At 55.9% G+C, this 25,483-nt stretch overlaps 1 protein-coding gene across 7 annotated transcripts in view; it reads left to right on the forward strand.

Moving 5' to 3' along the window:
- Window positions 1-6,055: 6,055 nt before the first annotated feature.
- Window positions 6,056-25,483, forward strand: part of CDC42EP4 (CDC42 effector protein 4) — a 19,441-nt gene continuing 13 nt past the window's right edge. The window contains exons 1-4 of one of the 7 annotated variants that reach the window (XR_012375402.1): window positions 6,056-6,217; window positions 15,523-15,590; window positions 16,024-16,132; window positions 16,397-18,289. Coding sequence is in view for 6 of the 7 variants with exons in the window: in XM_025889911.2 (XP_025745696.1) it covers window positions 23,422-24,498 (1,077 nt within the window). In the remaining variant the exon portion in view is untranslated. Of the gene's footprint in view, window positions 6,253-6,802; window positions 7,225-15,522; window positions 15,591-15,618; window positions 16,133-16,396; window positions 18,290-23,324 lie in introns of those variants that run through there. The other 6 variants (XM_025889918.2, XM_073883171.1, XM_025889911.2 and 3 more) reach the window with 6 other exon arrangements.

The raw sequence follows: 25,483 nt of genomic DNA on the forward strand, positions 1-25,483 counted from the left end.
AATGGAAAACTCTAGAGAAAACCAACCCCGTAGCCACAATGAGGGGCTTTGACAATTACGCCCAGCCCAGAAACACGTTTTCTGGCACCTCTGCCTCATTCTCCCCACAAGAAGGGACACCAAAATGCCAGACCCTTTTCCACTCTCGTGGCTTCTTTGCAGTCACTGGCTGAAGATGAAGACACAATCGCATCAGTTTGAATGTGGGGACAGAGGGCAGAGGAGAGACAGGGGTCTCTTAACAACCTGTTTGTTCAGTTGAAATTAGAGCTACCGTTCGATCCAGCAATTGCACTACTGGGTATTTACCACAAAGATACAAATGTAGGGACCCGAAGGGGTACATGTACCCCAATGTTTATAGCAGCAATGTCCACAATAGCCAAAATTTGGAAAGAGCCAAGATGCCCATCGACAGATGAATGGATAAAGAAGATGTGGTATATATACACAATGGAATATTATGCAGCCATCAAAAGGAATGAGATCTTGCCATTTGCAACGACGTGGATGGAACTGGAGGGTGTTATGCTGAGTGAAATAAGTCAATCAGAGAAAGACATGTATCACATGACCTCACTGATATGAGGAATTCTTAATCTCAGGAAACAAACTGAGTGTTACTGGAGTGGTTGGGGGTGGGAGGGATGGGGTGGCTGGGTGATAGACATTGGGGAGGGTATGTGCTATGGTGAGCGCTGTGAATTGTGCAAGACTGTTGAATCACAGATCTGTACTTCTGAAACAAATAACGCAACATATTTTAAGAAAAAAGGAAAAGAAGAAGATAACAGGAGAGGAAGAAAAGGGGAGTATGTCAGAGGGGGAGACGAACCATGAGAGATGATGGACTCTGAAAAACTGAGGGTTCTAGAGGGTAGGGGGGTGGGGGGATGGGTTAGCCTGGTGATGGGTATTGAGGAGGGCACGTTTTGCATGGTGCACTGGGTGTTATGAACAAACAATGAATCATGGAACACTGCATCAAAAACTAATGATGTAATATATGGTGATTAACATAACAATAAAAAAATTAAAAAAAAAAAAAAAACAACCTGTTTGTTGCAGAGGAACCTCCCTCTGGGTGCCCATGGGGGCTAGGAAAGTATAGGGAAATGCTGGGGTCAGACAGAAGTATACAAGCCTCAGGTCAACCCAAGGATCTGGGATCTGGGGGGCTCCGTGCAAAGGGAGGGAAGGAGGTAGGAGTGCCCCCAACCAGAGCCACAGGCACAAGGACCTCCTGATTTGATGGGGCTGTTCCTTTAAGCGCTTGGAACATGTGGGTCCATGTGTCACATCGCATAGGGGCAGAGAGGACGCTGAGTGATGCCTTCAGTTCTGGGTACCCTCCTCTTCACCCCTGGGCCATGAACTGAGCTCCAGGAAGGAATTTAATTGGGGTCTTTGGTGTGGATGTGGGCTGGTAGAGACAGGGTATTGGAGGTAGAGGAGGACCTGGCTGGGGCCTCGGAAGAACTGCCCGGAGTCAGGGTGTGTCAGTTCTCCTTAACGCTGTAGAACCTTCCTGGGCTTGATAGGGATATGTGTCTGCTTGATAAGGATGGGTGCCCAGTCTCCCCTCGCGACTTTCCCTTGCCCACTGTGACCCAGTATAGTCACAGGACCGTTCGTGCTTCAGCTGGAATCTGTCTCCTTTCCTGCTGTCTTGTGGTTTTGTGGCTGGAACTCTGGGCTCCAGGGCTTGACTGCCTAGGCTTTTTTCCAGTCTAGGATCTGGACTTACTAGCAGTGGGATCTTGGGCAGGATACTTAGCCTTTCTGTTTTTAATCTGATACATGGGAGTAATAGCAACTACTCCATAGGACAGAGATGTAGAATTCTTAACTCAGAGTAAACTACTCAACGGTTGACAGCGACCTTGTCTTTTCTAAGTGCCCCCTTTAGGCTAGCTTGCCTCTGATTTGGGCTCTTGGGGAGGAGACAAGCCTTTTCTGGGCACAGACAAAGTCTCTTTCCTTCCCCCCGGTTGCTTTTCTTTCCATCTTTTCAGGGGCCCAGGAGGGTTTCTGGTTATCAGGGGCGGCCCTCCAGCAGAGCTGGGTGTCTGCCCACCCCTCTCCAGAGACAATTAGAGAAAGCTCTGGGCGACCCCCTCCACAGCCACCCCGAGCCCGACAGCCTCCTTTATCAGAAGTCCAAGACTGCCTCTTACAGATGTCATTCATTCTTTTTCTGTTAGCTCAATTCTGGGAAACACTGATGTGAATGGGCCCGCTCTCTGCCCAAGGCGGAGAACGGTCAGGAACAAACTTATGCCCAGAGGTCTGACCTGAGCCCTCCATTTTGAGACCAGCCAGCGTCCACATCGGGAGCTCTCATGGGGCCCCAGCCTGATGCTGAACGCAGGCCTGCATTAACTACCAACCTCATGCCAACTCCATGAGGTGGGGACCCACGTGCCGCCCATTTACAGATGAGCACACTGAGCCCCAGGAGCTCAAGCGACTTCTTTCAGGTCATACAGTGACATTTGGGACCTGAACCCAGATGGGCCTCAGGCATCTGCGTTCCCAATCGGGACCTGCAAGTCCTTGGAGCGCCAAGAGAGGAGCCCTCCGTTTCTTGCTTTTCCGTGGGGGGGTGGGGGGGGTCATTGGTGGTTGAAGCGCTGGGCTTCAGAAATCTGGAGACCACATGAAACATTCCTTCCAGGGTCCCTGCTTCTGAGACTCACTGTCTTTAGCTGAAGTCTATGCTCATTTTCTGAGGAACCGGCAACCCTGACTGTATCTTTTTTGCCCATCCATTTCTCCCTCCCAGATAAACAAGGTATTTCATATCATCTCCCACCTCCCTGGAAATGTCCCAGCTCAGTGGTCAGGGGCAGCGTGTTAAGAACAGGACAATGCACAGTGACAGACAGAACCCCTAGTGGGGGGAGGGGGGCTCTCTGTCTTTTCCCGTGGCAGAAGGATAGAGGAGGGGACCCAGAGGCTAAAGTCTGACTTAACAACAACAACAGAAACCAGGGTCCCTTACTTTGGACTTGACAGTTCACAAAGCAAGGTCACATGCTTTATCTCCTTCCGTCCTTCTGATAAACTCCTGAGGTCGGACTGTTGTTGTCCCCTCCTTACACATATGACTCAAAGAGACTAAGTGACTCCCCCAAGGTCACACAACCCAGATGTTCTGACCCCACATCTGGACTCATTTCCAGTAAATTCCATGGCCTCTCTGCTCTGTCTCCAGCCCTTGACCCCACCTCATCACCTTCTTCAGGTCCAGCTCAAGCCGACTGCCACCTCGTGCCTCCAGAGAGTACCCAGCCTGGTGAGCAGCGTGTCTCCCTCACCAAGGAGGGCCAGGGGGCTTCTGAGACACAGCGCCTCCCTCAGCCCCTGAGCCCTGGGACCTGCCATCCTGGGAGGATCCCTGACCCTGGGGATGGCCCAGCGAGGTCACCGTGGGGATCACCAGCCAGAGCTCAGTTCGAGGCTGGGGTTGCAGGTGGGAGAAGAGAGGGAGACAGGGCTCTGGACTCTGCTCATCCATTCGTCTGCCCAATGTACGCATGCCAAGCCGCACTAGAGATTCCAACACCAACCAGACACCATCCTGTTCCAGGAGCCTGTGGGGATGAATTGCTGTTTTCCTCTCTCGGTACACTGGCTGCCCCAAAGCCCGGATGTGGGTTGAATCCCTCAGAAGGGGGTTCATGCCCCTGGAGCCTGGGGCAAAAGAGCCCCCACCCCAGAGGCAGACTTTCCCGCACAGTGGTGAAGGGCCTTGCCCTGATGGCAGGCTCTCTGCCAGCAGCCTGGTATCCTGGGGATCTTTGCCAGGTTGCACAGCAGAGGTTCCCCCCGGCCCTGTGAAAGGGCTCCACGTGGGAACCAAAGCATGAAAGAGCCCCAGCCCAGCCGGGTGGGCATGAATAGCCAAGGGTGGGCAGGGTCTCAGATCACCAAGGCTCCAAGTTGTGTGGACCTCAGGCCCTTGGTGATGCGCTGAGAGGTCCACCCTGGACCACCTTGGCTAACCTCAGTGGGGGGAAAATGGTGAGGGGACTCAGGATATAGATGGGAGGCCATAGGTCAGGTCCCTCCAGAAAGTAAAATGACCTGCCCAGAGTCATACTTTAGGGCAAACCTGACTAGAGTAACTAGCTACACAGAAGTAGGATTAAGCAATCTAATGTAACGTACTCTCTTGAAAGCTGGGGCAAAATAATATGAACTGAGATGCCCAGAACCCAATGTTAACAAAGCAGGGAGGTGTGTGTTTGGGATGGGTGGGTGCCTTGGGAGGCAGCGGGTGGGGCAGGCCCAAGCAGTTTAAGGAGCAGGTAAACACAAACCCTCAGGGCAGGTCCCAGCAGCTCCAACAGGGCAGAGACACACGCCCAGGCCTAAAAGCTTATAGGTCAAGTTCCAGCGAAGGTGCAGTTAAGACCTCAAATCCCTCTCCAAAGTCAGGGGCTTAGAGGTTGCCAGAAATTTCAAGGTAGCTATTCAAGCTTCAAGTTCCTCATTTTGTTAACTTCCTCTGATTATCAGTAGACAGCTCTGGTCTGAAAGGTTGGAGCAAAACTTAGCCTCAGCAGATACTTAGGAGGCAAAGTCCCCTAGAAATTCACAGGTCTGGGATCCCGAACATCAGGGACAATTAACACTGTCTTTCAGTCAAGCATCCCCACCAGGGTCCTAGCAGTGCAGTGGGAACCACTGTCTAGCAGCACCTACTGCACTCCTTGGGTCGGGGGGGGGGGGGGGGGGGAAGCAGCCTACATCCCCTGTGGGCATCCTGAAGGCAGCGTTGGGTTTTACACATCTTTGCCCCAAAGGCAAACCACAAGGAATGGCAAATGTTTGAGGAAGGAGCCTCCCTGGCACAGCACTGAATTCCGATAAGGAGCGGCAGAATTACAAAGGGGTGAGGACTTTGTCCTGGAGGTGTGCTTAATTGCTGTGTAATCTAACTGGGAAGGGCAAACCCCAGACACCTGTAAAAAGGAAAACAAATTGCTGAACAGCTGACCCTAAAAGACAAAATAATGTGTTAAAAATGGAGGGAAGGAGGGGCCGGGGGCGGTGCCCCAGCGAATCAGGTAAGTTTTCTGCGGACAGAGAAGACTAAGCTGTGGTTTCAGGACCGCCAGTAAGGGGGGGGTGGTGGTGAAGAGCTTCCAGCTGTCAGCAGTGTGGGGTAAAGCACCAGCCCAAAGGGGCCCCACGGAAGGATCCCACGGAAAGCCACGTGGGCTGGGAGCGGAGGGAGTCTGGAGCCCGCACACCACCACCACCTGACTTGCTTGCTTTCTTATTTTGACTTTTTTAAAAATTAAGTAATCTCTACACCCAAGGTGGAACCCCGAGATCAAGAGTCGCATGCCACCCTCCACCCCCGCCCCCGCCTGACTTGCTTTAAAACCCAGGGAAGCTGCCCACAGCAAGGGAACTGCCACAATGCGCCCCGCTTTCCTGGGCAGCACCTCCCCACTGGCGTTTATACAAGTGGAAGCTATTCCTCGAATCGAGTCCAAGGCCTGCTCCTCTGGGACTCAGGAGTTCATCGTCCTACAGGTTCGCTCGGAGCAGAACTTCGTCTCCGCGGATACTCAGGAGGCCAAGGACCCAGGCCTCCGGAAAGCTGGCCGATCAAAGCCAGGTGACCCCGCCCAAACCCCCTGTTCCACCGGCTCCGGGACTGGCTTGGGGCCGCCACCTCCCCGCCCCGCTCGTTTCCAGTAAGAGTCCGGGACCGAATCCACCGCCCGGGCGGCGCAGACCCCCGGGCTCCGCTCTCCCGTTGGTGCCGGGCCGGGAGGCAGGGGGCGGAGGGCCCTGGTTCCTGGCCACCGCCGGGGCTCCCCGGGACCCCACCGGCCCGGCTCCCGGCCGCCCCCCCTCCCCACCACCCCCCGGCCCAGCTGCCCCAGCCGCCCCACTCGGAGCTCCGACAGTCTCACACTGGCCGATTTGAACCGAGGAGGCCGAGCGGCCGGGCGGGGTTTCGCAGCCGCCATTGGCTGCGGCGCCGCCGTGACTTCAGCGCGGAGGGCGCGGGAGGGAGGGCGCGGGAGGAGCCTGGGAGGGGAGTGTCCGGGAGGCTCGCCGCCCAGAAAGCCCGAGAGCCAGAGGGAAACCGACGCCGGCGCTGACATGGGCCTCCAGCCCCGGTGCCGCTCGGAGCCCACGGAGGGGACAGCGCAGCCGCGCCGGCCAGGCGCTTGCATCTCTGGGGACCCAGGTAGGCGACAGCCGCCTGCGCTCTGCGAGGCCTGGGTAGGCTTGAAGCCCCCAGAGGGGCGGAGAGGATGGAAAACGCCTCGAGAGGGGGCCGAGGGGCGGGGAGGAGGGCTGAGACCCCCCCACACACACTCCTGCGCCCGCCCCCGGGTGGAAGGGTCGGGCCGGGGCGTGTGCGGGGCGGCCCGGGTGCTTGGGACCCGGAGCCGCGCACCCCGTGTCCGAGCCGATCGGGCTTTGGGGAGGAGGGGCGGCCGAGAGCCTGGGAAGCCGCGCTCCGCCTGGATTTCCTCTCCCCAGGCAGGGATTCGGCGTCCGGCCCCGGGCGCTGCTGGAGCGGGTGACACGGGAGTGTCCCCGGTTTTAAAGGTCTGCCCGCTGCGGGGAAGGGGGGTGTGCGCCGGGGAGGACAGAGGCACCACCCGCGGCGCTTCGCGCCGCCCGCAGTCTCTGCGAGGGGGGCGTGTGTGCGCACGGAGTTCTCCGTGAATAAGAACCGAATTCTTCGCCTGTAGTGGCGGAGGCGTGCACACACGCGCTCCCTCTCGTACACACAGTGCAGCACACGCCACCCAGTGTCACCGGGCCGGGGAGAAAAGAAGGAAGGAGCTGTTTGGAAGGGACCGGCGGAGGAAACAAATACTCCCCGCCCCCCCGCCCCCGCCCGGCTCCCGCCCCGCCCGCCTCCTCGGAAGACCTGGAGGCCGCGGCGGGAGAGGCCCGGGCGGGGTGGGGCGCAGCCGAGCCGGCGGCCCCGGGAAGGGGGCTACGCGCGGGGTCGGCGCGCGGGGTCGGCGCGCGGGGTGCGCCCGGGATCAAGCGCTGCTGGCGTGGCCCGCGGCCGCGAGCGGTCGGTTAATGATTTAATCACCCTCCGGGGGCGGTGGAGCCGCGGTCGGCCGTCTCTGGCTCCGCCCCCTCCCTGGAGCGCCCCCAGCCGGGGGTACAAAACTGCCCCTGTCCCCAGTGCGTCCCCCACCAGCAGCCCTGCGGGCTGGGCCGCCGCGGGTGAGTGTGGGACCGGGAGAGCCGGGCGGGAACCCGGAGCCGGGGGGCTGGAGGGCTGTAGCTGGGCGGGCTTCCTGGGAGAGGACTGAGCCGGAGCGGGTGTGTGTGTGTGTGTGTGTGTGCATGCGCGCGCGCGCGTGTGCGTGTGTGTGTGTGTGTGTGTGTAGGGGGGGCTGGGGGAGGGGTGCTCTGCTAACTCAAACCAGATTCCTGGTGTTTCCCGTAGAGATATTGCAGCCCGGGCTTGGGAAGTTTTCTTTCTGTCCCTGGGAGAAGGGAGGGGAAATACAGGGCTTTCTCTTTTCTTGTCACCCTTTGCAATCTGACTGGCTCCCACGCCCTCGGCTGCGTCCACGGCGCCTATTCTTTGCCCGTGTGTATCCGAGCGGTTGAAAGCGGAAAGGGTCCCCGAGCCGCTGAAGCCTGCTGCTCCGCTCCTGAGGGTTTGTGGTGTTGGAGGGAGGCTCTCCCTCATCCTTACCCTCAGCAGCCATCTGGACCAGGGAAAGCTTCCCCCCTGCAGCCAGCGTAAACAATGAGGGGCCCGGGTGCGGGAGGACCTCCTATAATGCAACTTCTTCGAACAGTCTGGGTTTCTAATAACTCCCCGCCGCCTCCGCCCCCTTTCTGAGGCTGGGGTGGAGGAGGGGACCACCAGCAGGATGGACTGAATTTTAAGAGAACAAAGAACAGGGCACAAAGGAAGGGGAAGCCGAGCTGTGGATTTCCCCCAGAAATGGGGAGTTTGCTGGCCCAAGGCTGGGCCCATCCAGGCCTCTAGGTGGCTCCAAGGCTCCCGGAGCAAGAATGGGGCATCCTCTGGAGTCATGGGAGGCTCCATCCCTGTGCGGTAGCTAGGACCCTGCCCCAAGTGTGGGGGTGCCATGTGGGCTCCAGTTTTCACCAGCTGCCCTGTGGGAGCTGCCCATGTGACTAACTGATTAGGGTGGTTTATCTCCTCCAAGTGTGGACTTCACCCCTGTCTTCGAGCACAGCTGCTGCTTCCCACAGCCGGGGCTTTCGTGAACCTAGGGGAGATATCCCAGTGGGGTCTGGTCTTCCCAGGGGTCCTGGTGACCCATGCAGGGACTGGGAGCGGGCTCATGTGATAAAGTGAGTCTGCTCCCAAGAGGTGGCAGTTTGCGGTGAATCCCAGCCCCTCTGATGTCTCCCTGAGCTCACAGACCCTTGCTCCTTGACGAGCCAGGGTTCATATTAAACTCCCTACCTAGCTCATGCCTCCACTTGGAACATTCTTTCCATTAGCTGGGGTTTCTGCCCTTTTTTCTCTTGACCCCTCTTTTTGTCTTTCATTTCTCTCTTACACGTGCCTACCCACTCATGCTCCTCCCAATCGGGTGTGCGGACCCAAAATAACTTCTGTCCTGCTGCCTCTTAGAGGCTGACCGCCCAGCCCTCAACAGGACTGGAGCCCACAGAGTCCCAAGCGAAGGAGAGTCTTATTTACAAAATGGGCTGGGTCCTTCACCCCCGGGGCAGATGTCGACCTGGGAGAGGAATCTTAGACCCTTCTTGACAAGTCAGGCGCTTTCCCAGAAGGGCCCCAGATTGGCTCTGGTTCAAGGATTCCAACCCCCTCCACCTTTGGAGTGGCTGATTGATTTCTGTGGCCAGGAAAGGCTGTGCCCTGGTGGGGAAGGCAAGGTGTTTGATATTGGCCAGGCTCGCTCGTCTGCTTTCTCTTTCTCATTCCCCCCCCACTCCCCCACTCTCCCACCCAGTCTTTCTTCCCTTCGCTGGTTTGGGTTGGTGGGAGTGGAGAGCCCAGGACTCCTGCCGGGCAGCGTGTCCAGCTTCCTCTGGCTGGTTGTTCCACAGGCTCAGAGGAGCTTGGCCCTAGGTGGGGGAGGGAGGAGTCTGTCCCTTGGAGGAACAGGATCTGGGTTGATGCCAGAGATAAGGCTTGGGGGCGGAGGGATGGGGCTTGCGCAATCTTGCCCTGGAAGCTGAGAGAGGGCTGACCCAAGCTTAGGTCTTCTGACCTATGTACTGGAGGCTTTTCCTCCCTCAACCTTGGGAAAAGGAAACAAACCTTGGAGCCAGCTGGCAGAGTCCTGAAGGCCTGCTCTAGCAAAGACTTCTGGGGTGCTCAGGGGAGGACAGACCCGTGCCAGCCCTCTCTGGACAGGGAAGTGGATGGTCGCACCGGGAGGGACTGGTGTGTGGCTGGATGTGGCCCTTGTCTGCTCGCGGTGTGCGACCAAGGAAGTTGAAGCTATTACCTTCCCACATTCCCACTCAGCGTGTCCTCGAAGCTCCTGTTTAAAATACACCGCTTGTGGAGCCTTGGGCTCCCTTCCAGAAACGTACATCAGAGTCTCCCCCAGGCACTGCCAGCTTGCAGCTCGGCAAGGCAACAGTGCCTGAGTGTGTATTCGGGAACAGCCTCTCTTGCTCAGCCAGGTCCACTCAGGCTACCGCCTTCTACCCTTCTGCCGCCATGGGGTGGGGGGCTGGGGCCAGCCTCCGGCTTCCCTGGGGCAGTCTCCAGGTTCTCCATACACCTGTATCTACCCTGTTCTTTCAGTGACTGAAGGTGGGCTGCCCACCGAACCCCAGCTTCAGGTCTTCCCGGGCTGACCGTGAAGCCAGGCTCTGCCCTCCACCTTCTGCTCCTTGCTCCTCCGTACCCTCAGGGGCCCACTGCCTGCAGCCCTTCTCTGTTCCTTATACCGTTGCCCTTGACCCCGGGAGAACACAAAAGGAGCCTTCTCTGGGCTCCACTGCAGCTTCTACACCTCTATTGAGAGTTGGATTAGGTCCTAAGAACCAGGCGGTGTTTTATCGGGGGTGGAGGGTGTGGAGGGTTTGCGCCTTATTTGTTGCTGGTAGCACCCAGAGTGTCCCAGATTCCTGAGTTATCCAGCCCTCATCCTAGAGAGGAAGGGCAGGGGGCTCTTTTGTCCCACCTTCGCCTCATCTCCCCCCCACACACACACACACGTCAGGCTGAAGTCAGAAAGAGTGTAAGACCTGTCTGAGAGAAGCCAGGCTCTTCCCTCCTGCATCACGAAAGATCTGGAAGGAGGAAGTCAGATGGGCTTGGAAACCAAGTCTCAGGTTGCTGGACCCGCGGCCAGTGGGGACTACAGTCTGCCCCTGGGCCTCAGAAGCTTGGAGGACCCTTCCTCCTGCAACGCCTCATCCCAGGGACCCTCCAAGCACTTTGAAAAGGGTCAGCCCTGGAAGCCTTTGGGATGCGGTATCGTCAGGTGGCACTGAGGTAGGTGTCCCATGTTAATCATGGGTCATCCTGAACTTGGCCAGAGTGTGTGTCACTGGGGCTGCTGGAATTTTCCTCCTACGTCTCCAGGTACAGACACGGGGTATCCACTGAGAGTCAGAGAACACGTCACAGCACCTTCATAGCATATAGGTGAGCGCCCACCTTGCGTGTGGTGCCGAGGGCGTGGCCTATGTGAGCGTATTTAAACCTCACAGTGACGCTGGGAAGTACGTAATGTCCCCAGTCACTTGGAAAGCTAGAAGCTCGTGAGGGCCAGGCCGGGTGGGGGGGGGGGGGGGGGGGTTGCGTCTGGCTCCGGGGTCCATGCTCTTCACCTCCGCCCCGCATGCCCCGGCAAGGCCAAGACCATCTGGAGTGAGTCCAGATCTGCCCGCTCCCTCTGGAGAGCCTGGAGTGTCCTCTCCATCCCCATTCCTCCGCTGAGCACCTCACTCTCAGAAGAAGGGAAGTGAAACCAAACAGGGCCTGGCTGATGTGATTTCAAGTCCAGCCGCTTTCTTTCTGAGGCAGAAGCTCCGGGCAGGAGGGAGGAGCAAGAGGGCCACTCCCAGGTGAGGGGGACCTGCCCCGTGCTGGGCCCCCACTCCACCCCACACCCTCCCGTCCCCCCCGCCCCGCACCTCTTCCTCTCTCCCAGCTCTTCCCTCTGCCATGGCAGCCGGGTGCTTGTGTCCATCCGTCTGTCTGTCCAGTGGCAGGCTGGGGGAAACACGTCTCCAGGAAGAGCGCTGTAAACAAGCCAAGTTGCTGAATGTCCTTGAGTCACCGGCTCTTCATCTTGACTGCCTTGTAGTTTCCTGTCCCCCCCCCCTGGGGGGGGGAGGGTCATGGGTCATGCCTTCTCTTTCTTTCCAGGGCTGTTTTAACTCCCAGGAGGTGAGGAGGCTTTCTCCTCCCCACTCCCACTGCCTTCACCGCCTCCCTCCCCGGGCCCAGAGCGCACAGTTCTGGGATTAGGAGGGAGGTGAAAGCAGAGGTAAAGGTGAGGCAGCTGCTGGGGAGAGTGGCGGGTACCCAGCCCTGGGGAGCAGGGCAGGGGTTCTGGTGGCAGGCTGTGGCCTGTGTGTCCCAGGATTTATCTGTACTTTTCCCTGGAGTGGTGGGGAATGGAGTGCCCAGGCTAGAGACATTTTTAACCTGAAATCCTGTGTAGAACTGTGTATCCTGGGGCGCCTGGGTGGCTCAGCTGGTTAAGCGTCCGCTGTCGGCTCAGGTCATGATCTTCTGGTCCTGGGATCGAATCCCATGTCGACCGCATGTCAATCTCCCGGCTCAGTGGGGAGTCTGCTTCTCCCTCTCTCTCTGTGTCTCCCTCCTGCTTGTGATCTCTCTCTCTCTCTCTCTCTCAAATGAATAAAAAACAAAACAAAACAAAGCTGTGTATCCTGTGGGTGTTCATGCATCCAGAATCTTCAGATCTCAGGGGCCGGGGTCCCAGCATGGCTTCTGACCCTCCCTGGTACCCCTTCTGGTGGAGGGGGGGAAAGCCCAGGGTTCAGAATCAGGCGGATCCTGAGACCCTTCTCTCTGCTCTGTCCCTAGCAAGTGTGTGTGGCTTGGTGATGCACTGCTGTCTCTTAGCCTCAGTCTTCTTATCTGCAAGATGGGGATGATGATAACTCAGTGGGATTGTGGGGAAGAAGACAGGATGGTGTTATTACTTGTTTTATTTATTTATTTTTTAAAAGGTAGTGTAGTCAAGATAAAGCAGCTGGTTGGTGCAGAATAAAAGCTCAGGGAATGTGAGTTCCCTTTCTCATACCACGGTCCAGGAAGGGCCTGTCCACCTGAGATCCACAGGTCGGCGCTAGGATACCCTGCCCAGAGGGGTAGGTTCCTAGGCACCGGCCTGAGAGCCGGCACAGCCCACTCTTGAGACATGTTATTCCGCAGTTCCCTTGATTACAAGTCACTGAGCAAGGTTGGACAGCTGCTTCTATGTTTTCCAGCCATTAAAGGGTAAATTAAGCTGTAGTGCGTTTTCCCTGGCTGGCTACATTACTGGCTTCATTTTCTTATAAACTCTTAAGAACTATAAATTCTCTAAAATGAACAAGAATGAATCCGGTGGTGAGCATCATGATTAACAGAGATCCCTTGACAACAGCACTGCCCGTGGAGTACCCTGCTTGCCACATACGTAACCTTCCGTCCTCCGGTAGCCACATTTTAAAAACTAAACACGAGTGAGATTAATTTTAATATGTTTTATTTAACATAGTACATGTCCAAAAGATTGCCATTTCACCACATAGTCATAAAAAATGAATGAGATGTGTTACATTATTTTATCATAGAAAGTCTTCAAAATCTGGTGTGTATTTTACTCCTGTAGCACATCCTCATTTGGATGCTAAATTGCACAGATACTTAATCTGAATTTGAATCTCCAAAAGTTCAGAGTTGAAAAAGCAGATTCATATACTCAAGTATGTTTTAAACATAAGTTTTTCCAAAAACTGCATCTAGCATCAGTTTTTAAGTTTAAATATTTAAAATAAAGGATTGAGTCCCTTGGTGACATTAGCCACATTTCAAGCTCTCAGCAGCCTTTGTGGCTGGTGGCTACTGTATCGGATGCTGGAGGTTGAGAATATTACTCTTAAGTGCCAAGAACAGAGGTGCTTTGTGTCAACAGTGTTATTCGATACTATATTGGCAATTGTAGCAGATGTAATAAGATAAGAATAAGAAATAAACGAGACAGAATTATTATTAGTTGCAGGTGATGGGCTTGTCTACTTACAAGGCCCAAAATGTTCAACGGTAATGTTGATTCGAGTGTGGGAGACAGTACAAGTTTAGTAGGGTGGACATTAAATATATAGAAATAAAGATTGTAACCTTCCTATTTACGAGCTATAATGGTCAGAAACTACAGCTATGGAGAAACAGGAGGAGACAGAACTCACCTACAACAACAAGACCCAAGACAACAGTGACTCAGAATAAACATGACCAAGACCGCGTACGACTTGTAGGAAGAAAACCCACCACATTTAATGGAGGGTATCCAGAAGACTTAAGTAAATGGCCTGAAGATCTGCTGTGGCGATCAAATCTATTCTTCCCAAATTAATTTCTTATTTCCTTTCAGTTCCAACATAATCCCACCAGGATTTCTTTTGGGACTGACTGTTTTTAAAGTCCATCTGGAAGAGTAACAGTATTAGAAAAAAACACATTTTAGAAAAAAAGTTTAGGGATGTTACCCAACTAGATGCTCAAACACGTTTTACAGAGGGGCAGTGTAGAGCTGGTTTAGGAGTCAACAGACCTGTGAACACAAAGGGGAGTCTGGAAATAGAGTCGTGAGTGGGAGGTATCTGTATATAAAGAATTTTCCTGTCCAATGAAGGTAACATTTAATGCTTTGCCCACATTTTATAAAAATCCTCTGTGGAATCAGTAACATTATTGTTATATTTTAATTGTTTTTCTATTTTAAATAACCCACGATCTTCTTTACTTTGTTGTATTTTCTTCTAGTATTTTTCTCTATGAATTGTTGTTCATTATTACCTGGTAGCTTTAGAGGAAGTGAATATTTTCATACTCTTAGAAGTGGGAAAGGTCTTTGCTTCGTATTGTGAAAGCCACAGACCATGAAACAAATTTGGCTACGTAAAAATTAATAAGCACTCTGGAAAAGAAAACAAAATCGTCCCAGTGTAAACGGGTATATGATAAATTTGCAGAAATATTTGCAAAATATGATGGTAAAAAATGTAATTGCTTTAATATTTTAAAAAGTCCTACAAATCCATTGGGAAAGGTAAAGCCCCTTCCCCAGAAAAATGGGCAAACGATTTCAACAAGCAATTCCCAAGAGAAAGGATACAGAAGCCAATAGTAACAGGTTTTAAATGCTCACCGTCCTTAATAATGAAAGAAGTACAAATCACAAGTTTGCAGGTGTGCTGGTTACTGGGTTTTTTGTGTTTCTAACTAAAGAAGGTGTGACATGCGTTAGTGGGATTGTAACTTGGTCGAAACTTCTGGAGAATAAGTTAACAGTAAGAAACAAAAGTTATTTAACTCACATGTATCCTTTGGAATAAGGACTTGTGCCAATTGAGCTCGGAAGGATTTTTGTTACAGAGTTCAGACAAAACGGAAACAACCTGGCATTCCTTCGTGGCCCACTGGGTGTAAAATTTAGAAATTTAGTACTTAATTTAAAAGAACTTTAAAGTTTATTAACATGTAACTATTTTAGCCCAAATGTGAACAGTGGGTTGCTTTATTTATCTGCCTGCCGTGGAAGGCACTGCAAGTTCCATATATCATTTCCGTTTTTAATAACTACATTTTAAAAAGTAAGAAGAGATAGTTGAGATTAACATATTAGCCCAATACATTCAAAATATTAGGTGGTTTTTCTTTTCTTGAGGCCAGGGGCGGGGGGTGCGGACTGGGCAGGAGGGGAGGGGGGGGGGGGAGAGAGAGAGAGAGAGAGAGAGAGAGAGAGAGAGAGAGAGAGAGAGAGAGAGAATCCCAAGCAGGCTTCACACCCAGCATGGAGCCCAGTACGGGACTCGATCCCACAGCCCTGAGATCATGACCTGAGCCGAAATCAAGAGTTGGACTCTCAACCAGTTGAACCACCCAGGCGCCCCAAAATAGTACCATCTTAACATGTAATCAATAGCAAAACACAATGAGCTATTTTATATTTTCTTTTTCGTCCTAAATCTTTGAAGTGCTTTTGTATATTTCACCCCTTAGCATGTGTCGATTTAGAGTCCCCACATTTCAGATGCTCTGTAGCCACATAAGGCCGGTGCTGCCACGTTGGACAGTGTAGCTGTAAATTATTTAATAACCCCTAGAGAGGCAACAGAAGGCAGAAGTCACGGAGAAGGTGTGGTGCAGAGTATGTGGAGTTCACCCTGTGAGCCCTGCTCTGGCAAGAGCCTGGTGTCCTGATGAGTTGGGCCGGGCTCACCCTGCTCCCCACTTCCCCAGCAGGGATCCCCAGGGGAAGCAGGTATTGGAACAGGGCCTTGTTCACTTTCCCTTTCTTCCAGGAAGCAGGGAGTGTCCATCTGCAGGACGTGGGATCTGGCCAGGCGTGGCTGGGCAGTGGCACCCTTGGGTCAGTGAGCCTGGTCGGGATGGGCAGGAAGGCAGGGGTGGTGGAGCAAGTACAGGGCACCCAGCTTGGGTCGAGGTTCTGGTCTTCCTTCTTGGCAGCTGGAATGACCATGAAACACAGGATGGGGCCTAGAGTGGGGCCGGCATGAGAAACGTTGGAGGCAGGGCCTCCTGCTGAGCCCACTCCTAAACATGCCAGGGAGTCCTGCTTCTGGGTGGTCCTCCCCACCCCCCACCTCTCCCCTCCCAGGGAATCAGAACATGGGGGGATTCCTCCGAGCAGGAAGCTGGAATGAGATCCTGAGTAAGGAAGAGCCCATTTGAGCCATCCCTGAGAGCAGATCTCTGATGGGAAGTCCATCCAAGGGAGTCTTGGTTCCAAGGGTTTTCCAGAAGCAGCCTCCCCAATGCCATCCCACCCCCATCTTCCACAGGGACATTCTCGGCTGGGGACATCTGAATGGGCCGGGAGGCATCACCTCATTCAGAAAACCATGTGTCTGAGGTCGGCCAGAAGTTGGCTCAAGTCACCATTGAGTAGCGGTGAGAGTGATCTGTGTGGGGTGAGGCTCATGCCATCTGAGCCTCAGTCTCCCTTTCGGTAAAATGGGGGCACTCTCGACACCCTCCTTGCAGGGAGAGGGGCACAAGTTTCCCCTGTCCTAGCATGATGCCTGGCATGCGGCAGGCACCGGTAAATGACAGGATCGCTCTATCTGCACAGGACTTGATGGTTGGCTAGTTGTGGGAGCACTGTGGTGCTGGTGGTCCTGCGGGACCCCAGCCTCTTTCTCTGCTCTCTTGCAGCCTCCGGAAGAGCTGAGTTAGGACTGTAGAAGCAGCAGAAGCAGAACCTTCACCTGCCCAGGGCATCTTGGATAGGATCCCACTGTGGGATCACCCACGTGGGAGGCTGGCCTCCAACTTGGAGCTTTAGTGGCCCTGGAAAATTGGCCAGTCTCCGGTGATGGTGTGGAGGGGATGACTGTTATCTTTCTTCTCCCGCTCAGTTGAAGAGGCTCAGGTGTCAGGAAGCAGCTGTTGGGGAGTGAGTTCTTTCGGGGGAGTCCTAATCTCCATGTCTTCCCTTGATTCCAGGTTGCTATAGATTGCCCACTTTCTCCTCCCACACAACTTAGAATAAAATGCACACATCCAGCTTGGGGGGAGGGATGAAGGGAGGGAGAACAGACATCCATGGGGGGTGCATATTGGCACAAGAGAGTGGACCCAAGACCCAAGCTGGGGGCCTTGCACTGAGCCTGAGAACCAGACTGTTCTAAGGTGGTGTTGAAATTAATGTCTTTTCCTTAAGCCTTTCATGCTTCAGGATATTATTGTTGTTATTATTATTATTATTACTAAAACAGCATTACCACATTAAAGGAAACAAACAAAATACCTGTGTCCTCTCGAGCCTGATGTAACTCCTTTAAGCCTTTATTCCTGTACACTTGTGATCACTCTGTATAAACGAGCGGAAGCCCTGCTGGGTTTTTTTCTCCCATGTGATGGCTTGTGGCCACCAGTGGTCCATGTGGCAGCCTGGTCTTCATAAGCCCCCACTCCTCGTGGCAGCATGTCAATCAGTTAACAGCTCCTCGTCTTCTCAACTAGTTCCTTATTCCTAGCTGTTAGGTGGTTTCCAGCCTTTTGAGATTATAAAGGCTTCTGTGAATATCTGAGTATGTGACTTTTCCCCCTGCTTTGACATCATTCCTGGTGGAGAAGTTGCTAAATCATACTCATTTGAAAGCCGTTATTTACAGAAACCGCCGTGGTGGCCGGTGCCCCAAGACCATACTTTGGGTCGTGTGTGGCTATTTTAGTGGCTGGAGCCCTGGTGTGGGGACAAAGGCCTGGCTCCCATCCATGACCTCAGGCGAGTCCCTCAATGTGGCTTCACCGTCTCTGAGGGAGTGGTCGCTCCCTACCCAGGATTTTAAGGAGATTACTTGACACAGAAACACAAGTGGTACGGGAGGGGTCGTGAAAGCTCATATTCCCATCCTGCGCTTTTTTTTTTTTTGGATGGCTTTTCAGGCTCAGATTATTTTGAGACAGTGCGTCTTAATCACCCGGTGCAAACAGCACACTTTCAAATCCAAGGGCTTTTGGCAGCGCGTGTGAAGGAAGTAGAAGTTTCCAAATAGTAGGAAAGTCAGCTAAAACTAAAGAGCACAGCCCCCATTGAGGTTCCTCCCGCAGTGTAACTGTGGATCAAAGTGTCCACGGCTCGCTCCCATTCACGGCAGCCCTTGTCCCACCGCGGGAGGGAAGCTCTCTCCGGCCTTTGCCGGCACTTATCTTTGCAGGGTAAGGCTGCCAAGTGTTCCAGAAAGCACCGAATCTTTCTCCGGCCACAAAAGCCAGAGCCCCCTAACCCCTTCCGGAGGGGAGCGGTCCCCAGAGGGGTGCAGCCCACGTTTCCCTGAGCTGCTCACACAAGCCCTTCTCCGCGTGGCTCCAGCAGGCGGACGCTGTGTAGCCAAGTGCCTCCCCCGTTTTGGCCAGGTGAAGCTGTTCCTGGGTGGTGGGATGTTGGTTGCACGCCTGGGACAAAGGCCCATAGCCCACCAGGTGAGACCTGCCACTGCAGAAGCCCTGTGGGGCTTGGCTTGGGGCCTGGAAGGCCTGGAGTCCCCTTTGATTTTGCCCTTTCTGTCTCCCCCCACCCCCCTGGGACTCAGCAGCTCCTGATGTCCCTACCTCCAAAACATGCCCTGAGTGCCGCCCCCCCCCCATCATCCGTCTCCTGGCCCCCTTCCTCTTTGCCCTGAGCACCTGCTTGCCCTCGTCCATGGCTGCAACCCCAGCTGCTATGGAAACCTCCAGATGCACAGATTGGATGACTTCCCTGCTCAGGAGCTGCCGTTGATTTCCTTTCGTACCTAGAATGCCATCTGAACGCCTACCTTGTCTTCCAGGGAGGGCCTGTGGGACCTGGCCCCCAGCCCCTGGGTTATCATTCTGTTCCTCAAACTCCACCAGCTTCTTCCCACCTCTGGGTGTTCACATGTGCTGTTCCCTCGCTGGATTGCCCTTGACCTGCCTGGTTCCTTCGCATCATCCAGTTCTTGGCTTGCAGAGCCCCTTCCTCGCACCCACATTCACACTACAGATGTGCCCCAGGAAGGCAGGGGGCTGATCCACCTTGGGATTCTCACTGCCCCCCTGTCTTCAGGGCCTAAAAGAGTATGGAAAAATTGGTGGGTGTGCAGGAAGGCGATGAATGAATGAATGAGTAAATGAACAAAGCCTCCTGTAGCCATTCCCAGCCATGACTGAGGCTGTCCTTCACCACATATCCATCCCCTTCTGTTCGGCCACGTTGCTTGGGTGTTAGAACAGCTCAGCAGAGCTGATGGAGGAGCAGCTCCCCAGCGGCCATGCAGGGGAGCATTGAAGCGTGCGTCCTCTGAAGCAGGGTGAGCTGCAGGTCAGCTGCAAAAGTGGGAAGCCTGCCCTGCCCCGGGAGAGCCCAGTTCTATCTCCTGCCTTGGTCAGGCTGCCAGCCACCGGCCACTTCCTGGGGCTTTGGGAGTGCTTTCGTCCAGCCCGCCCTTCTGTCCATCTAGCTGCTGCTGGACTGGCTGATCTGGGAGGCCGGTGCTCTGTGTGCGGGATGCCAGTGAGCATGGGTGAGGGGTCCAGGCAAGGGCTGTTCTCTGGAGTCCCAGGAACAGAGCGGAGCTGAGGGTGTGGTCGGGCTCAACGAACCAGGGGCCTGGCCTTCCAGGGAGGGCTCGCTGCGCCTGCCTTAAAGGAATGTTCTGTGGTTGGTGGGGTCAAGGGTAGAGGAGTCCAGTTCCATCAGAGGCTGGGGAGAGTGAGGGAGAGCCGTGGGTTCCTGCTCGTTTTTCCTTTGCTCTGCCAGGAAAGTGGGATATGGCTTTCCGGGGTGGGGTGGGGAGTGGCTGCCCTGTCATCGGGCAGCCTATTTTAGCCACTTGCCCAGAGCTGAGTCATCGCACTTAGCAACACCCCCTGCCAAAGACATAGCTCTCTTTGGCACGATCCCCTTCCTGGTGGGCTCTTAGGCCTCCTGATCTGTCCCCAGGACTGGCCCCGGGCCACCTGCTGGTCCTTAATCTTGGTATTTATCACCCCCACATTGTTCTGTGTTCAAAGCTTAGGGTTCTCACCAGCCCTGAAGCCTCCCCCATCTGGTCTGAGCTCTAGGATTCCAGAGACCCAGACCTTGGCGGGGCTCCAGGACTCCTTGCTGGACAACTGAGATGGGTAGGTGACTCCATACAGGCCCCAACTCTCTCGAGACTTTTTCATGCTGGGTATTAGAGATGGTTTGGTTTTTTATAAGCCAGAAAGCCTCATTCCCACCCCCAGGGAGTGAGACCACAAGCAGCAGATAGCATTGGCCAGACTTCTGCTTTCTTTCTGAGGTGTAGGGCCGAGCCAGGTACTGGGGCCCTGGGGGCTGGCCTGTGGATTTCCTTGCTGGCCTCTCTTACCTCTTCTCCTGTTTTACCCGCCAGGATAGAAGTGGGGGCTGATGGGACCCTTCTGTCCCGTAGTTATGATGGCCAGAGTGCCAGGTCCCTGTGAGTGGCCACAGGGCTCTTCACCAGGTCTGCTGAGGCCCTGGCAGCTGGGTCTGTGGTTCTTCTTTCTCTTCTCTGAGAGGCGCACTTCAGATTGGGAAACGACAGTGCTGGATGGAAGCTGCTCAGTGGGTCGGGGGATTCCTGCTGTTACATCAAAACCCTTAACGCAGCTCTGGAAATTCATGTCGTGTGTTCCCACGATTCTAGCCCTTTATGCCCCCTGCCCTGCCTCCCCCCCCCTTTTTTTTTGTTTACCTGGTAAATAGCATAAGCTTTAGTTTTATAGCTGTGTTCTGGACCCAGGGCAGTTTGGTGGCCCCCCCTGACCCTTGCCCCCCGGCAAGGGGACATTTGGCCGGCCTGGAGACATTTGAGGAAGCAGCCAGGCTCCTCCTTTTTCTCCCCTGGCCCGGAAGCAGGGAGGGGCGTTCTGTTGGTCATGGGAACTGATGAGGGACGCTATCCACCAAAGGCCAGAGAAAGGTCTGGAGCAGAGTAGAGGGAGCACTGGACTGGGAGACCAGCTTCTCGCCCAGCTCTGCCCTTTGGGGCACAGACCTGGATGAGTCACTTTGCCTCAGTATACCTGTTTTCTGGGGCTACCCTGGGTGTCGCTTTCCTCCCAGCTCTTTGAGATCCCAGGACTCTGTGACCAGAGGCAGGCGCTAGACCACAAGCAGGTTGAAGACATGAGCCCTTTCCATTCTTGCCTGGTGCCCGCAGAAGCCTGAGGGATTCCCTAGTATCAAGATGTCGTTAGAAACCTGGTTTGGTTTTCTTCTGTTCCTAACAAGTCTGAGGCCAACTGCAGACTCCCTTTCTCTTTTTTAGCCAAAGAAAGTTTTCCCCCAAAAGTTGGCCTGTGAGCTCATGGTCCCATAGGGTGACCCTCTTCTGAGCAGTGGCACGGGGATGAGCCTGAGGCCAGTAGTTTCCATGAGTGTAAGAGTCAGCAAACTATTGCCCATGGGCCAAATCTGGCCCACAACTTGTTTTTATATATAAAGTTTTACTGGGACACAGCCATACCCTTTGTTTACGTAGGGTCTGTTGCTGCTTTCCTACTAACTACAAAGACGGTATCTTCCACGAAGCTGAAAATCTTGAGTCTCTGGCCCTTTGTAGAAAATGTTGGCCAATTGGTCTAGCTGATGCATGTCTAACTGTTTAGAGGTTAGATCCCAGGACGTGGGCTGGAGGGAGGATTCAGGTTAGGGGTAAGGGAAGCTAAGTGGCCTGAGGGTTTGGTGGGGAGAAAGAGGAACATGAGGAGGGAGGGCCGAGCGGCCATAGTGGGTCATCCCTGGGCCATCCAGGAGAGTCCTCCCCTGGCTCGGAGGCCAGCCCAGGTCACCGGTGTGGCAGGTCTGCCCCAGTGCCTGGCTCCCACCTCACGTCCTACAGGACTTTGTTTGCCGGAGTGACGAGCGTAGGACTGCCTGGGGCTGGCACGGGGTTGGGAGCCATCAGACTGGGCGTCGGCAGCTGGACAAGGGGTGAAAGCACTGGGGCTGCGGGGGTGGGGGGGCGGTGGAGGACACAGAGAGGTTGGGCCAGGAACCCCAGAGCGGTGTGTAAGCTGAAGTGAAGCCCGGAGGGCGGGATGGAGGTGCTGCCTTTCAGCAGGGTCTGCTAGACAGGCTTCAGCGGTGAGCAGGCCCCTTGGAACCCCCTCTGGAAGCTCAGAGTCCAGTGGGCAGATGACAGCCCCGTGGGTGGGAATAGGAGGAGGGAGCGGTGCCTGCGAGAGAGGGGGCACCCGGAGTGCTGGGTGGCCGAGAGGGCGTTTCCCAGAAGTGACGTCTCCACTGAGCTCGGAAGGTCGTTGGGTGAGCCAGGTGACAGGGTGCTCTAGCAGGGACCTGCATTTGTCCAGTCCTGGAGTCCAGAAGGCAGACGCTCAGGGGCTGGGGTGGAGTGCAGAGGTAGGGGGGCAGCAAGGAATGGCATTGAGGAGGGAGGGAGGGAGGCTGGGACTGGTGGCCAGATCCGGGGGTCTGCACTGGGCAGTCCTGGATGGGTTTTGTTTTAGATAAAAGGTGATGAATGGTCCGGAGAGGGACAGAAGGGGAGAAATGGGGATCTGCTGGGCTGGTGTCAGGGGCCAGGTGGGATGTGGTGGGCTAGTGGGAGGCAGCCTTAGGGGTGAGGAAGAAACCAATGGGGTTCCCATAGGTTGTGCTTTGCAGTGGGAAGGGTGGGCCTGCCGTGAAGGTAGAGTTGAGAATCGTTAGCAAGACTGGTGGCCGACTCCATGTCTCCCCACTCCGCTCAGCCCTGCACTACTGGGTTTAGCATTTGGGGCAGGCCGCTCCGGGAGGGGAAGGGGATGGTTTGGCTCCAACTCGGGACCTCACTGTGGTGCTTGCCAGGAGCTGTGTGGGCGGTACCTCGAGCTTTCAGACGGCCCAGGCTCTCCTGGCGTCCCCTCTGCTGATCTTCTGTTCTGGTTAACCACCCCCCCCCCACCTGGGTCTGCAGATCTCGGGGGCCAGACCACCTAGTCCCTGCCCTCCCACACCCTTAATGGTTAAAGAAATCAGGAGGCAGTTCTCTTCATCCCCAAGAGGCACAGAGTGAGTCTTCGGCAAAGAGCTTGGCCCCATAGTAGAGAGGTCACAGGCGGGGTCCTCATTTATGGGACACCCCGCGAGGACTGGGAAGGCTGGGGAGCTGGTTCTGTGGGTCCCAGCAACCCCGCCCCAATTCTGATCCAGAAAGTGAGCCGGGCCGCCCACATCTGTGGAGGTGCTGCTGGGCAGCGTCTCTGGGGCCCGTCCTGTGGGCTCGCTCCTCTGAGGGCTGTGACTCAGGTTGAGGTGTCCACTGGCTTCAGAGATTGAGGTCAGACGGCAGGAAGAACTTACAGCATGTGTCCAATCCTCAGCTGCCGCGTGGACTCACTTGTGTGCCTCCACACCCTTCACTGTGGTTGTGTTTGCTCTGGCAGCGTCCTGGTTGGGGGGAGACGGCGTCCTCCTCCCGGGTTCGGGGAGAGCGTCTCTGACCTCTACCCGGATTTGTAAAAAGCGCTCCCCTAACCCGAGTGCCTGGGCATGAAGAAGGAGGCAGGGTTATGACACTGATTGCCGGCTAATGGTAGTCCGGTGGGCTTTGGTGCTGTGCGGCCAGCCCAGGTTGACCCTTTGCCTGCTCCTCTCTCTTTGCAGCCCCATGATCTCCTCCTTGTCACCCCCTCCACCCGCCGGACTTGAGATCTGACCCCCGACCCGCCTGCCGCCCTCGGGAGGCCCGCCCCCCAGCACGATGCCTATCCTCAAGCAGCTCGTGTCCAGCTCGGTGCACTCCAAGCGCCGCTCCCGCGTGGACCTCACGGCCGAGATGATCAGCGCCCCCCTGGGCGACTTCCGGCACACCATGCACGTGGGCCGGGCGGGGGACGCCTTTGGGGACACCTCCTTCCTCAACAGCAAGGCCGGCGAGCTGGACGGTGAGTCCCTGGATGAGCAGGCCTCCACCTCGTCCTCCAAGCGCAGCCTCCTGTCCCGGAAGTTCCGGGGCAGCAAGCGGTCGCAGTCGGTGACCCGGGGCGACCGGGAGCAGAGGGACATGCTGGGCTCCCTGCGGGACTCGGCTCTGTTCGTCAAGAACGCCATGTCCCTGCCCCAGCTGAACGAGAAGGAGGCGGCCGAGAAGGGCTCTGGCAAGCTGCCCAAGAGCCTGTCGTCCAGCCCCGTGAAGAAGGCGGGCGCCGGCGAGGGCAGCCAGGAGGAGGTGGGCGAGGGGGAGCTTGGGCCTCGGCGGAATGGGGCCGCCGCCCCCCACTCCCCGGACCCTCTCCTGGACGAGCAGGCCTTCGGGGACCTGACAGAGCTGCCCGTCGTGCCCAAGGCCGGCTTGGGGCTCAAGCACGCCGAGTCCATCATGTCCTTCCACATTGACCTGGGGCCGTCCATGCTGGGCGACGTCCTCAGCATCATGGACAAGGAGGCATGGGAACCGGAGGAGGAGGAGGAGGAGGAGGAGGAGTTGGAGGGGGGTGGCGGGTACCATGACAACGGGGCCAAGGCCCGCGGCGGCACCCTGCTGGCTCCCCTGGCGGCTGCGGCGGCCCCTCCCAGGGCCAGGCAGGAGGGCGCGGCCGGCCGGGACCTGCCCCAGGACGAGGGGTGGGCGGCGGCCCCCAGCCCGGCCTCGGCCTGCAGCGAGGGCAGCCACACTCCGCGGGACAGCAGCTCCCTGTCCAGCTGCACCTCGGGCGTCCTGGACGAGCGCAGCCCGGCCTCCCGGGGCCCCGACAGGGCCCGGGCCCCACTGGCCCGGCAGCCCGACAAGGAGTTCTCCTTCATGGACGAGGAGGAGGATGAGGAGATCCGAGTGTGAGTGAGGGGCTCCCGGCGGGGCTCCGCCTCCTCCCTGCCCCCGGGGCCGCCGCCCCCTTCCCTGCCCCCTCCCCGTGCACTGCAGCCGAGAGCCCGCCTTTGGCCCGCAGACCCTGGACTCTCCCGGGCGCGGGGAGCTGGCGGGGGGCTGCAGCAGGGTGCACGCAGCCCCGCTGAGCGCTGCGGGACAGGAACCGGCCGTCCCTTACTCCCCCCCCCCCCCCCGCCCCGCCCGCCCCGGCCTCAGGTGGATGCCAGCCGCCGGCCAAGTTCCTGCCTGGTGCGGCCGCCGCAGCTCAGCCCCGGGACGGCCCGGGGCCACGGCTAAGGACGCTTGGCTCACCTTTCCTCTCCTGGCGTTTCTGCTGCGACTGGTGGCGCGTGGCAGGAGGAAGGGTGGTCACGGACCCTGGCCCCCTCCATCCCTCGTCCCCAGCTCCTGCACCAGAAGCCTGGAGCCCCTCGGAGCAAAGCCGGACCAGATGTGTGCACTAAACGCAGCCCCTTCCAGGGGACGAGAACGGGATGGGGAACGAAAGGAGGCCCCGGGCTTCTTGAATTTTCTAGAAGGGGCTCTTTCCAGGATGACACTAGGAACAGGCTGGGCACTCACTCGCTCGGTCCCTGTTGATTTGTTTGTTCTTCTTGTCATGTTTAAATCCTTCCAGAGCGGTATCTGGAACAGTGTTAATAGGTCTGCCGCCAGAAGGAAAATCAGATCCTTTTAGAAAACCTTTATACTAAGTGCTTCCAAACTTTATTTAGAACCGTATGGGGTGGGTGTCTGTGCATGTCTGTCCCTCCTCCCACCCCATAGCTACTAACAACTGAAGGCAGCCCGTGTAGAAAATTTCTGGGAGATGATTTTTTAAAAAAAACAATATATCATTCCTATGGAGGGATAAAAAGCTTTTTTTGACTGGATTACTCCCCTCCCATACACACACACACACACACACACACACACACACACACACACACACACA

The sequence above is a fragment of the Callorhinus ursinus genome, unplaced genomic scaffold (genome assembly GCF_003265705.2).
Source record: "Callorhinus ursinus isolate GAN/ISIS: 27379988/994484 unplaced genomic scaffold, GSC_fseal_2.0 scaffold50, whole genome shotgun sequence".
Taxonomy (NCBI): Eukaryota; Metazoa; Chordata; class Mammalia; order Carnivora; family Otariidae; genus Callorhinus; species Callorhinus ursinus.